We start from the raw sequence: 13,823 nt of genomic DNA, 5'->3' as shown, positions 1-13,823 counted from the left end.
ATGTATATTGCATTTCCCAAGCTACGTTTTATTTGATTTGTCTCTGCTTTTTATTCTTCTTGCATGTACATGGAATCCTTCAGCAAACTAATGGCCCGCCTCGAATCGGTTTATTTTGTTAACTGGATGCCATACCCATGGGTTAACTACACGCAAATATAATGAAGAAAAACAGAAATATGAAATAGCCCCACTGTTCGCTGTCTACTTATTTAGCCCGGATACAGAAAGTCTTGTATGTTTGCAATTGTACAAAATTTAAGAACAATAAAATATGTGTAAACCAGTTATAAGATAGAGTAGTCCTTCCCTATCAGTTTGACCCCATCTTTACTAATTGAAGAGATTGGAAATCAACTAAAACAGGGACCGCACTGTGCTTTATAATGTTATCTTTTTTATTTTTCAATTATATCTTTAAGTGAGTGAGCACGATTACTAAACCATAGCTTAGATATGAGTAAGATGTCTATTCAATTACCCTTTCTAATGCGAATCTCTAACGGGTTCAGTGGGCGAGTTACTGACAATGAATAGTACATTAAAACTTAATGTGTTCGCGTTCGCTATTCTTTTTATAGCTACCCAAAGTTAATTTCTTCTTTTGTTCATCCATTTGTTCATTTATTCTAAATACTACATTTAAACATTCGAGTTCGCTATTAATTTCTTTTGTCTTGAGAAAAATTCATTACTGTCCATGTTTTCAAAATTCGATATTTTACTCAAATGAAAAAGTTGAAAAAAATTAATTGTCGCGTGTTTAATATGAATCAGTGAATCTCAAAACTTCATGAAATAAAAGAAGAAAACGTTAAAGAAGAAAACAAAAAATTTATAATTTTTTTAATTTTTATTTTTATAGAGTGTAACTAACACAAAATATCAGCAAACGACAATCGGCATTCTCAAGAAAAATGCCAACGTTCAACGACGATGTTGGTCTTGTCGTCCACTGGGTTTCCATCACCGCACACGCTAAACGTCTGAAAGAAAAAAATCAGAAAATGAAATCTTTAAAAGTGGCCAATTTAAAGTAAAGAATATATAATGTCTTGTAGATTATCATAATTTGAATTTGAAGTAAAAACGAATATATGGGTAAATTCGAAGCAGATCTTAATATTTTAAAGGAAAAATGCTGGAGTAAATATGAACATATTTGAAGACAGGGCAGTTTATAAAATAAGGGCTAAAATATAAAACCAATGAGCCTTACCATTTAACCCTTCTTGGGGTATCCGTAGCCGAATCCTTTGAACTGGGCGGCTTGGGCAGCAGCAGCGGCCTCGGCAGCTCTGGCGGCAGCGGCAGCTCTGGCGGCCTCAGCAGCTCTAGCGGCAGCGGCAGCTCTGGCAGCAGCGGCCTGTCTGGCGGCCTCGATGGCGGCTCTAGCTCTAGCGGCTCTAGCGTCGACGGCAGCACTGACTCTGGCGGCACGGTTGGCAGCAGCGGCGGCAGCACCCTCGGCACCATCAGCAGCATTGTCAGCGGCGGCGGCACTGGCAGCCTTGGCAGCGGCGTCGTCAGCGGCGGCGGCGGAGGCAGCACCAGCGGCGTTGGCAGAAGCACGGGCACGGCCAGCAGCAGCGGCAGCAGCAGCGGCATCAGCGGCAGCCTCGTTGGCCTCGGCACGGGCAGCAGCGGCAGCAGCGGCAGCAGCCTGAGCAGCAGCTTCCTTGTCGTTGGCGTCGGCTCTGGCAGCAGCAGCAGCAGCGGTAGCAGCAGCAGCAACGTTGGCACGGTCGGCAGCAACACCTCTAGCGGCGCCAGCGGCAGCAGCAGCATTGGCAGCGGCAGCAGCATCGGCGTTGGCAGCATTTCTAGCATTACCGGCAGCGGCACCAGCAGCAGCAGCACGGTTGTCGGCGGCTACTCTAGCGGCAGCAGCGCTGGAATATACAAAACGAAATCATGATCCGTATACAGGAGATGAAATCTTGGTTTATCATTTTCAATCATCTTAACACTAGGCTAAAGAAATGTCTTGTTCTCTCACAGTTAATTTCCCTCTAAATTTAACAAAGAGAGAGAGAGAAGAAAATAAATGAAAATCCCGGTACAGAATATTGAAATTAAACAAAAAAAAAAGGCTGAATAGCAAATAAAGGTTTGAATGAACCATTTCACATAAGTTCTAGAAACACCAAAGTTAAACAAAACTTGATTAAAAAAATCTGAAAAAGAATAAGTTAACTTACTTGGCAACGACACCACGGTAGTCATAGTAGCCATAGAGGCCATAACGACCCTTTCCAACAGCAGCGGCAGCAGCCACGCAGAGAGCAAGAATGACGAGCTTCATGTTAGAGACGTGGAGGTTTTGATCACCAGTGCTTGGCTACTAGCTCCAGCAACCTTTTATAGGCCGATCTGGCTTTTTTTGGGACGCCCATTTTTGTTGTTTTTCTCGTCTTTGAACATGAATTTTAGGAATTAAATTGATTTATATGGGTTTTTCACGTTCCTGATTTGCATGCATATTTCAATTTCATGCTGGTTGGACCAGATCATTTGACTGTTCATGAAAGCAGTCTCTGAAGAAAAAAACAAACAAATTGCGTGACGTGAATGCAGTTGCTCAAATAAAGCATAGGTGTCACGCTAAAAGGTCTTCGTTTCTAATTAATAAGCCACTTCACTCAATCAAGTAAATCTGATTCAATCGCATGCCAATAACAATAATTCGGATAAAATTGCGGTATTGTCTGGAGATTTTCCTTTTCTTGTCGCATTTAAAGAAAAAAGCGACATTTGACTCGAAAACAAATAAAGATAATTTATTGGTCTCTTCGGGCTGGTGCGTATAAAAGCGTGAAGATCTGAAGGGTTGTCACAGGGTATTCTCTCGTCTCCCGATCGTCACCATGAAGCTGTTCATCCTTGCTCTTTGTGTTGCCTACACTTGCGCCTTCGGCAAGTTCGGATATGACTTCAGGTGAGCAATCTGCAGTTAGCCTTTTTCTCTCGCAAACGGATTTTCCTTTTTTTTTTTAAGTTGGTGATGAAACTTGAATAAAGGAGAAAGTGGAAAATAGCTACATAGTAATAACTAAGGATGTTTTGAAAGATTAATACAAGTTGAATTTAAATGGTTAATAGGATGATTTTGATTAGTACGAATATGGCATATTAAAATACAGAAATATTGTGTTTTAGCGCCGGAGAGGCCGTGAAGGCCGCCGCCAACGACCGCGCTGCTGCCGCCGCCAACGCCGCTGCCAACGCCAGAGCTGCTGCCGACGCTGAGGCTGCTGCTGCCGCCGCTGCCCAGGCTGCTGCCGCCAACGCCAAGAGAACCGCACACGCCGCTGCTGCTGCTGCCAATGCCGCCGAGGCTGTTGCTGCCAGCAAGGCCGCCACCGCCCAGGAGAAGGCTGCTGCCGCCGCTGCTGCTGAGGCTGCTGCTGCTGCTGCCCGTGAGGCTGCCAATGAGGCTGCTCAGGCTGCCACCGTTGCCGAGAACACCGCTGCCCGTGCCCGTGCTGCTGCTGCTGTCGCTGCTGATGCCGCCGCCAGAGCTGCTGCCGTAGCCGGTTCCGCTGCCTCCAAGGCTGCCGCATCTGACGACGCTGCTGATGGTGCTGAGGCCGCTGCTGCTGCTGCCGCCGGCGCCGCTGCTGCCGCCGCCCGTAACGAGGCTGGCGTCAGAGCTGCCGTCAGAGCTAGAGCCGCCGCTGCCGCCAGAGCCGCTGCTGCCGCCAGAGCTGCCGCTGCCGCCAGAGCCGCCGCTGCCGCCAGAGCCGCTGCTGCCGCCAGAGCCGCCGCTGCCGTCAGAGGCTACGGATACGGTTACGGCTACCTTAAGAAGGGATAAAAAGTTGTAAGTTTTATTTTTGTTTTTCAACAGACGCTTGTTATGCTTAAGTCTTAGAATGCAAACATACTCATGAGTCAATTTTTAAAATCGAAAGATAAGAAAACTGATTTCCAAGTTCTAAGCATATCAAAGTTTTTAAACATTACAATTACACAATGTGACAATCGATCAATCTATTCAAAATGCATGTATTACAACTCGGTCGTCATAGCAATAAGCGGATCTTTACGTTCAAAATGTCTTATTTCACGCGGAAAGTACTTTAATGCCTATAAATGTGGATTAAACGTTTCAAGTTATATTTCCTTTGGGTTCTAAGTTAAAACATTGGAAACGTTTATAATTTCTGTCGTCCTCAAATTGTTATCCAAAATCATTCCAGTGTGGTTGGATCATCATTAGATAAAAAAAAAATGTTCTTCATGACAAGTGTCTTGATATTTATTCACTGTTTTGTTCACTTTCAGGGTTTGTACGAAAACACGGTGATGGACAATTCTCGAACAACGCAACATCGTCGATTGGTCACCGCCATTGCGAAGCGGACCATCGTTAGTTCGAAATTATGTTTGTGTTATTGATAAAACAAATAAAATAAATATAAAAAGTACCATCTTGGCTTCCTTTTGACTTGTGCTATTCGCCGACAGGAAAGTACCTCTTTAATTCACTTGAGAGAAATGCTAGTATTCCATCAATATTTGAAATTTATTCGCTGGAGTATTTTTTAGTAAAGACTAGAGTGCTGAGGATTTTCTTAAAATGGTTTAACCGAAGCTGCTGTGCGCCCCCTTTCCCTCGAGCTCCCGCCCGCCTAATACGTTTAGATGTATAATGTTTAATATTTTCTACCAAAATATTATTAAAATACGCTTCTTCAACGTAACGTGTTTCCCCCAATTATCGTTTATCTTGAACAAATCATATGGAGCAGATTTTTTTGTTAATAAGCTGAAATTAATTTGAACATTGCCTAACTCGAATCCCCGCGTAATAGCTGAAACAAAATTTCCCGGTACTGGGGTTTCCGAGTTCTACTGTGTATGGCTCTCCCAATGTTGACTGACGTTCTAGATGCATCGGCTTACGTGCGTGCTTTGATACCCACCTAAATATTCAAGAATGTATTACCATTCTCAAAATAATGTATACCAAGAAAGAAAGAGAGGAGTAGCGTTGGCTTTCTAAAGCAAGCGAAATTTAACTTATTATTCATAAGATGATTTATGTTGAATTACATGTATGTAGGGGTAACTTTAAATCAAAGTGATATATACAGTGCATTTAGGTCTAATTGTTAAATTTTCTCAAAGAATCCGTACATGAATTATGGTATCTCTGACATGAACAGATAACTATAATTTACCTGTAAATTGAATAAAAATTTCTGACATAGACGATAAGACTCACTTTTTATTTTTGATATATGAAGATAATATTTGATACCCTTGCATATTCAAACTTAAATTTTTAAACCATTGATTCTCCCCCTCTCTCCCTCTCTCTCTCTCTCTCTCTCTCTCTCGAATAGTAAATATTCAGTTTAGTGTAGTGCGTGTTTATGTGCTATATCCAAAGTGTCCTATATTAAGTGTTCACAAACAAACAGAAATGTCGTGACTCATTAAAAATTTCATCTTGGCTCATATGAACAGGGGTCAAACAACAGATCGCGGGTCGGGGGAGTTACGTGTGCCTCTGAAGCACCTTTAATTATTCATTTATCTTATAGGTAAGTATCTTGCAAATAAGCGAAGCAAAACCTCTTTTGCCTCGAGGCACGCCCCCCCCCCCCCCCCCCCCCTCCAAAAAAATTCACAAATTTAAACCCTGAAACCGCGACTGGAACAACATAAACTGCGCCCTTCCAGTGTACGCATCCCCTTCAGTCTCATATACAATTAATGAACTACATTGTAACAAGATCTAATAGTACAGTGACAGGCAATCCTCCAAAGAATAACGGAAATACACGTGTTCATCAACCTCCAAGCAGCAAAACTCTAGCTCGACAGTAACATGCATCTCTTTCAAGATCGCCGCTTATCATTTTACGCGTCACGCGATCTTGAAATGAAATTTGTGTCGCACGAGGAGTGCGCTGTGCAACTGTGGAAGTTTCCGTTCTGTCATTAAAACTGTACTCAATTGATGGGAGAGATTAGTTTTATGTACGGTAGTTTGTAACAGATTTGGCATCTTGATGACGTCATGCCTTGCACAGGTAGACGCGCCTTTTTATTCAAAAAACAGAATAGTGGGATGAAACTGCCATGATACTTAAATTATAGAACAGTTACGTCAGTGGTGAATCTAGAAACACACCAAACAAGTACCATTTTCTGAGCACCTGGAATTATCCTCCACTTCCCCCCCCCCCCACCAGGCATCCTGTGCGCTACCTATGTCGTAAAATTCCCTCATTTTCTGTTGTGTGTATTATCATCCTGTTATATATTGTTATTCCTGCGCCACCAGTGCCCCCCCCCCCCACTCCACCTCTCCACCCCCACCCCCACCCTCTTTAGCAGAATCCCAGATACGCCACTGACATTTACATGCACATTCGTGAAGAAGTGTCAAGATCCTCCTCAATAGTGAAATGTGAACATTCACGAGAAACAAAGAAATTTTAGGTTGCATATTTTTTTTAGCTTTTAATGTAGTTGAAATTATATATTTTATGGTGTTTATTTCCATTTTAAGCAAATGCAAAGGTACTGAAAAAAAGTTTTTTCGATTTTACAGAAGCAGTTATATAAATAAATGTTTTGTTTTCGATGTTATTCCAATGAGAAAGAAAATGAACAAATCTTTGATGCTTAAATATGGTTCAAAGCATTCATGTACGTTACAAAAGGTAACGCGTCTGACTGACGTCTTGGCTTAATTACAGAGTTTGAATGATAAAGATTAAGATGAGACAAATATTACTAGGTAGAAAAAAAGACAGTTGCATAAATTTTTATATACTTTTTATTTTTATTTTATCACAGTACTACTATAATAAGTACAAAATTCAGCAAACGACAGCAGAATGTATATTCTATCGACGATGTTCGGTCGTAAGAGAATTCCATAACTGTTTATATCCCTCCGCAAACCTAGAAGAAAAACAAAACAGAAGAATCATATATATAACAAACTATTATTTTCTAGTGTTGTATCATTTGTGCATATATTTACTCATATTATATGTTTTTTTCATATTCCACTTTAATGGGCGTAACTCAAAATACATATGACGATTGAATGCCAGTACATTATAAAATGGTTTCCATTTATTTATTTATTTATTTATTTATTTATTTATTTGTTAAATTTTTGTCATATTCAATAAATTAATAATATTCATAGCAACAAGAAACGAATGCAGATGTTTACCGTTTAATAAACATTCTTTCCGTAACCACCGTATCCGTAACCAGAGTATCCGTAACCACCGTAGCCCTTGACAGCTCTGGCGGCAGCGGCGGCTCTGGCGGCAGCAGCGGCTCTGGCGGCAGCGGCGGCTCTGGCAGCAGCGGCGGCTCTGGCGGCAGCGGCAGCTCTGGCGGCAGCGGCGGCTCTAGCTCTGACGGCAGCTCTGACGCCAGCTTCGTTTTGGGCAGCGGCAGCAGCATCGTTGGCAGCAGCAGCAGCAGCGACCGCAGCACCATCAGCAGCATTGTCAGATGCGGCAGCCTTGGAGGCAGCGGAACCGGCTACGGCAGCAGCTCTGGCGGCGGCATCAGCAGCGACAGCAGCAGCAGCACGAGCGCGGGCAGCGGTGTTCTCAGCAATAGTAGCGGCATCAGCGGCCTCATTGGCGGCAACGCGAGCAGCACCAGCGGCATCCTCAGCAGCAGCGGCGGCAGCGGCCTTCTCCTGGGCGGTGGCGGCCTTGCTGGCAGCAACAGCCTCGGCGGCAGCAGCAGCAGCAGCAGCGGCGTGGGCGGTTCTCTTGGCGTTGGCGGCAGCAGCCTGGGCGTTGGCGGCAGCAGCAGCCTCAGCGTTGGCAGCAGCTCTGGCGTTGGCAGCGGCGTTGGCGGCGGCAGCAGCGCGGTTATTGGCGGAAGCCTTCAAGGCCTCTCCAGCGCTGAAAACAAAACGGTAGTTAAAAATACTTATAAGCTAACTGAAGTATATCAACTTAATCAATTTCGAATTTCAATAAGAAAAATCGAGCGCTTACTTTTTGCTTAATTGCTTTTATCCCTATCATTTAGAATTAAACTCAATGCAAATATATCATCACCAAACATTCTGTATAATTGTTTAAATGATAAAAGAACCGGCAACAATTCTAAAAAGTTTTCAGAGCATTGTTTTCTCATATTTTTGATCCTTAAGAAATCTGCATTAAAATCCCTAGCTGTGAAGCCATTTCAGTTTTTCATAGCCTACCTGAAGTCATATCCGAACTTGCCGAAGGCGCAAGTGTAGGCAACGCAGAGAGCAAGGATGATCAGCTTCATGATGAAGAGTTGAGAGTGGTCGACGAGGAGAAGTACCTGTAGCTGAGGGTGGCATGTACAGCCTTATATATTGACCCTTAAGGCCACAGCTCATTATTTCTTAGCGTCGGAGGTTCCGCACGCTCAAATCGATTCAACTTACAAACAGCACTGAGTTTTTGCATATTTATTCAACGGCGAAGGCAAACTTTGTTTCTTTTACAATTAATAATATTTGACTTTTTAAAAATTGTCAAACTGCACTCTGCGTTGTGTTTTACATTTTGAGTCCTGAGAATCGAAGAATTATTGGAAAAAGACTGGCTGTTTTGCATAGGGCGGAGCCAAGAGGACGTCACCCCCAGCCCACTTTGGTTTGGCTGTCGTGTCAAAATAGGATTTACACCATCGCCATTTGTTCGCAGAAAACCCCCCTTGATAAATGGCATGATAAAATTCCCACCTTCGTTAATCGTGACACCGTCTAAGTGCATTTGTCATTTGAATCTTAACCATTTTCATCTTTATTACAGTTTTAGTGAAAGCCTTACTGTAGTAGGCAACAATTCCCCAAAAATAATTTAATTTAATTTAATTTATTTTATTTGAAGGGGGTAAATGTGCGTCAAAAGGACTGAGGTAATTGTTCATAAGCTTTAATTCTTTATGTATGAATAAGATTTTATATTGCCCATCGTTCAGAAAATGCAGGTCTATGAAAGAGGTCTTTTGCACTAAACGGTACATTGGATTACAGGATAGACTTTGACAAAGAAATAATTGTCTTCTTGCACTCGTTCTCGGACTAGACTAGAGAATATGTATGAAATGTTATGAGACGGAAGAGAAAAAAATTTAAACATTATGAACTTGAGAACTGAAAAAGCATTTAAGTTGAGATGAAGGCTCTGATTTGCCTAAGACCTCACAAAGCTGTAAGCATTCGGACCATATGATATTTGGGTATACGTACATGTACCTTGCCACATGATTATTAAATGTGTGTTAAGAAAAAAGACAATATATTCCATGCAACGCAAATAACTCCCATGTAAAAGAAAACAAACGGCTTATTTACGCGGTATATGTATGGCCACACCCATTTGAGTTCAAAAGTTTTCTTCGCCTCAGTGGAAAAAAAATCATCCACGGTTCTTATTTTACTGCGGGGACGTTAGCAGATGTAAGAAGAGACCGTCCCCTGACTTTTACGAGATCTGGAGAGGAGCAGATTTGTCACCTACGTCTTGACAAGAATACCTTTAAATATTTACTATCGCACGCTCATTTTTTTCCTTTTCACTTTTCGTGAGGGCTGCAATATTTGCGATGACCGGGCATGAAATACACAAAACGTAGGAATGATGAAACAAGTATATACTTATAATCATTTTACACGATGATGTTGTTTTTTTTTTTTTTTTTTTTTTTAGACTGACTGAAAACTTACGTGACTACAGGGATTTACCAATTGTTGCAAATAGCATTTATTCATAGTTATTTATTTAACTTTTTCATATTCATTAATTCTTGTTTGTATATTGTTTGCTTGTCTGTGCACTTACGTGTTTCAACTGATTTGCTTATTTATTTATGTATATAAGTAAATTATTGCAAGCAAATAACACATTTCATCGTAGAAACAACTTCAAATAATGACTTACGTTTTGCGTAGAGATTTTAATTAAAATTCATTAACGACAAAGCTTTTTGTAGAAACCAGTTATGTGGACATTACAAAAACGTTGAGATAATGTTAGCTCGGCCTTCATAACAAACGGTGCAAATAGCATGATCTTTTTTGTTCTTATTTTTTCAATTATTTTTTGGAATATAATTATTTGATGTAGAGGAAGTTTTGGGTTCTGGATCCATCTTTAACTTAGCGTGTCATTGCCCAATTTTAACCGCATGCAATCTCACTTAACGTGATGGACGTTAACTTGCCTCTGCCTCGTGGCCACGGTATAGCATGCGTGCAATATATTATGTTTTTATTGCTAATTTAATCCGCTTACAAAGCGCCAACAATGGCCTTAGTATTTTCGCTGAATGTTCATGAGCAATTCCAGTCCAACCGTCAGCATGCAAATGTCCAATCAACTCGAGATTCAGAAGTGAACGGTGCTGATATTAGTAATGCAAGGGAGACGTAATACAGCAATTTCAGAACTGTAGATATATTAAAACTATGCCGGTATGTCTCATCCTACGTCAAATCGAAGAAAAGGGATTCATTGTTGAAAGTTTTCAAGACACTCCTGAATGAGCACTAAAAAGCCACGTGGCAATTATCAACTCCATCCCTGATGCCGGCCGGTTGGTGACTCCATATACAGTCTAAGTGACTATGCATATATCCTCGCAGGGCACAGCACTGAACAAAAATGCTCATATGCATGTATAGCTAGTGAACCGCCAGAGAAATATCTAGCGAAAAACAAATCCCATTGGCTCTGGTAGAAGGTAGTTGTTATGCACGAGCGGAAACACTATCGGCCGTAGTCCTTTTACTCCCTTTTTGTGTGCCTCTTTGAACATGGAACAGCAGGAATAAACACCCGTTGTCTTGTGTTCGTCTTGTGTTTGTTTGCGCGTTCACATAACCTTCCTTTTAGAGGAATATGAGTTAAGAACTAAAAACGTGACCTCATTCTGCTTGCGTGACAAGTGACAATGCATCACAATACTTTTTTTTTACAAACAATCCTTCTGAAATCGACGCTGATGAACTTGTAATATGCTGCTTATGGAAATCGTTGGTGCAAAAAATGTTGATTGCAACCAAATCCCCCAATTTTTTTATTTGTTACTAAGACAAATCAAGCGGCACAGGCACTTTGAGTTAAACAATATATATAGTCAAACATGGGGTTTATGAGAATTATATGAGAATAAATTGCTCTCTACGTCAGTCTTTATGTGGTAGAAAGGAGTCTGGATTGCTCAAACATTTCTTAACAGCGGTAACGATATTAAAGGACAGCCAATGATATTCGCAGCTGTTTACGCCCATGAAGGCTGCCGAGAAGGTGGTTTTCAGAAGAGAAAAGGAAATTTGATGAACTCTTTACGAACAAAATAGCTGACTTTCCATACTTTCACTTTCTTGTGTCCAATGGCCTCGTTATAAAGATGCAAATTTCTCGTGTTTTTTTTTTCAAAAGTTGATACTCTTGAATTTTAAGTGAAAGGCTGATATGTCGACCAACGTCGTCGAAGATGAAGCTGGTTAGCAACTGTTCTACTGATCTTTTAGACCTGTTCTCCTCCCCTTCCCTTTTATGGGGGTTAAAATCAGAAAAGGAGAAAGATAAAATGATTAAAACTCGGACTAAAGTAATTACACGAAAAACTGGTTTAAACACACTAACCTGTCTTATTTTTTGCTTTAAAAATCATGGAACAAAGCATATTTTATCATGTTTAAGTGCATTAAAGGTACATTGACATGCTAACATTTCATCAGTGTGACTAAATCTGAATCATTGTGAAAGCTTTTCTTTGTTTGCTAAACCAAAAGAAAATAAAGGGAAAAAAGCAAAGCTATTTACGACAAGACACGCATAGAAACCATGAAAACTCAACCCCAATTTCAAATAGTTAAATTTCAGTTAGTAAAATGATGAAATGCATACAATTTAATGCATTAAGGGGTCTCTCACGAAATATACAACGTCAGAAATAATTGATAATGGAGATTTATTTATCTGAATAATGATATGGGTATACAAAATGATAATGATAATACGGAAAATTCATTATACAGCAGAACTTGCCCTTTTTCTCAAGGAAGATTGATGTAGAGTGTCACATCTGTAGGTATGAATTACCTCCTGCACGATTTGAAGCAGGGAAAAAACACTTGTATATGTTTTTGTTACATAATCATTTACATGCTATTTGGGGTGTAAATATTGGGCTACATGTAGCTGCATAGAGAGAGAAAGGATTCGAAATCGAATGTTTTGAAAGTACAGAATACGGAATTTTTCAATGTCTGAAATCCATCAGTTTCTTTTTATATCGACTGTTTCAGTGCTCAGGACACTTTATGTCTCTTTTAAGATTATGGATTACTACTTCGTGCTAAAAAATTGCACTTTTACGTGAAGCGAAAATGCAGGGAGCACTTGAAACCTGCCAATCAACTTAAACCAAATGAATGAAAAGACCGACCTAAACCAAGCGAAGAAAATGATCGACCTAAACCGAGTCAGGAAAAAGGAATGGTGTTTCAAACGTATATCTATATTTTTGAGTTTCGACGGGGGTAAGATGATGGCCGGTGAGTTTTGAAATAGCCAAGAGGACCACAATAAAGGTCGGTAATTGAAAATGACCAGACCCAGAAAATGGAACTTTGATTCTAGTTTGCCAAAATTACAAAATCAACAGAGTTTGCAAACCTTTCGTGCGTGTGTAAAAACATTTCACTGCGTTTAGACCTAAGTGACGAATCCATATCATTTTTTTATCGATATCTCTTTCCAAAATCGGGTCTGCCACTCCTCCTCTCTATCAACCCACCCTTTTTAAACGAAATAAACGGGCTGCTTATGGCCTCTGTCCATGTCCAGCGACCTGTGATACATCTGCTAGCAAATAGTACCAGTTTGCGTGAGTCGTTCCAAGTTAAGGATCAAATATGGGTACGTCACGAGATTGTGAGGTCTCGGATTTTACAACTCGTGCTCGGGTAACTTGGTTCTCTGATCAAAAATAGAATTCAATTTTTTTTACACATAGTAACCTATTTAAGGAATCTGAGAGCACTCAATTTAAAGTTTAGGGTGCAATATTTTCGAAATATACTTTAAGGTAAAGGTTCGAATTAGATAAACAATTTATACAGTTGCTTTTAAAGGAGAGTCCGGCGTTCTCCGTGATCAAATGTAATTTCATTTATTTTAATAAAAAACAGGGAGAAAGAGAGCTAGAAAGAACCTTTCTCTTGGTCGCAAAAAGTTCTGATCAATATAAAAAAACGACCTAGGCTCTCTGCCATATTTGAAAGGGGTCAAAAAAGAGGGCAAAAAAAGAATCTTTCTTTAAAATTGTTGGATGCGAGTCCGATCTGAGAATATCCTTCCCAATAAAACTATCGCCCTACGTAGTTTGATCCAACTCGGCGGGGACTCTCGCTGAATACAATCAGAATTATTGAATGGCGCGCCTTCTCTTGCTCCTAACGTACTCGAATAATCGCCATCTTTTCCGTATTCTACTCGACCTCAGGAGGTGGCCAGTTAATCTTTTAATCTGATTGCATTTAGCGAGAGTCCCCGAAGGGTTGGATCGATCTACGTAGAATGATGCATTTATTGGGAATGGACCCTTAGAGGGTGTAACACTTTGGCACCAGTGGACACGCTAGAGGGTATTACAAACAAGACTATTACCCCCAGGTATGACTGAACCTGGCTTTAAGTCATCTTTGAATAATCATTTACGAAAAAATGATGTGATGGCATCTTCGAACTCCAATTTAGGGTGTGACGGGCATCTACAGACAAATAAGGGTCATTTGTTCTTTGTAATGAAACAATGGGAATGCCGTGCATGAC

The 13,823-nt window shown here is 40.7% G+C and overlaps 3 protein-coding genes across 3 annotated transcripts; 1 reads left to right on the top strand and 2 right to left on the bottom strand.

Moving 5' to 3' along the window:
* Positions 1 to 831: 831 nt before the first annotated feature.
* Positions 832 to 2,346, bottom strand: LOC106177720 (uncharacterized). Its single transcript, XM_087012196.1, has 3 exons — positions 2,202 to 2,346; positions 1,220 to 1,892; positions 832 to 986 (listed from the first exon to the last, which is right to left on the bottom strand). The coding sequence occupies exons 1-2, from the start codon at positions 2,303 to 2,305 to the stop codon at positions 1,223 to 1,225; spliced, it is 774 nt and encodes a 257-aa protein (XP_086868322.1). The 5' UTR covers positions 2,306 to 2,346; the 3' UTR covers positions 832 to 986; positions 1,220 to 1,222.
* A 451-nt stretch (positions 2,347 to 2,797) lies between these two features.
* LOC147762322 (uncharacterized) lies at positions 2,798 to 4,430 on the top strand. The gene is made up of 3 exons (XM_087012197.1): positions 2,798 to 2,938; positions 3,160 to 3,823; positions 4,288 to 4,430. Exons 1-2 carry the CDS (start codon positions 2,868 to 2,870, stop codon positions 3,815 to 3,817), a joined length of 729 nt encoding a protein of 242 aa, XP_086868323.1. The 5' UTR covers positions 2,798 to 2,867; the 3' UTR covers positions 3,818 to 3,823; positions 4,288 to 4,430.
* A 2,348-nt stretch (positions 4,431 to 6,778) lies between these two features.
* Positions 6,779 to 8,349, bottom strand: LOC106177739 (uncharacterized). Its single transcript, XM_013560600.3, has 3 exons — positions 8,207 to 8,349; positions 7,205 to 7,898; positions 6,779 to 6,924 (listed from the first exon to the last, which is right to left on the bottom strand). Exons 1-2 carry the CDS (start codon positions 8,275 to 8,277, stop codon positions 7,208 to 7,210), a joined length of 762 nt encoding a protein of 253 aa, XP_013416054.2. The 5' UTR covers positions 8,278 to 8,349; the 3' UTR covers positions 6,779 to 6,924; positions 7,205 to 7,207.
* Positions 8,350 to 13,823: the final 5,474 nt, after the last annotated feature.

This window comes from Lingula anatina, chromosome 4 (assembly GCF_051362555.1).
Source record: "Lingula anatina isolate TDL-2025a chromosome 4, LinAna3.0, whole genome shotgun sequence".
NCBI lineage: Eukaryota > Metazoa > Brachiopoda > Lingulata > Lingulida > Lingulidae > Lingula > Lingula anatina.
Note: the sequence above shows the minus strand (reverse complement) of the source record. Positions and strands in the feature narration are given on the sequence as shown.

What these genes read in the sequence shown, in the direction of transcription:
- LOC106177720 (XM_087012196.1), bottom strand. Translation starts at nt 2,305, where the DNA reads ATGAAGCTCGTCATTCTTGCTCTCTGCGTGGCTGCTGCCGCTGCTGTT. An exon ending in TACCGTGGTGTCGTTGCCAA is followed by an intron (nt 1,893 to 2,201) that starts GTAAGTTAACTT and finishes TGTATATTCCAG; the next exon opens with CGCTGCTGCCGCTAGAGTAG.
- LOC147762322 (XM_087012197.1), top strand. Translation starts at nt 2,868, where the DNA reads ATGAAGCTGTTCATCCTTGCTCTTTGTGTTGCCTACACTTGCGCCTTC. An exon ending in AAGTTCGGATATGACTTCAG is followed by an intron (nt 2,939 to 3,159) that starts GTGAGCAATCTG and finishes ATTGTGTTTTAG; the next exon opens with CGCCGGAGAGGCCGTGAAGG.
- LOC106177739 (XM_013560600.3), bottom strand. Translation starts at nt 8,277, where the DNA reads ATGAAGCTGATCATCCTTGCTCTCTGCGTTGCCTACACTTGCGCCTTC. An exon ending in AAGTTCGGATATGACTTCAG is followed by an intron (nt 7,899 to 8,206) that starts GTAGGCTATGAA and finishes TTTTGTTTTCAG; the next exon opens with CGCTGGAGAGGCCTTGAAGG.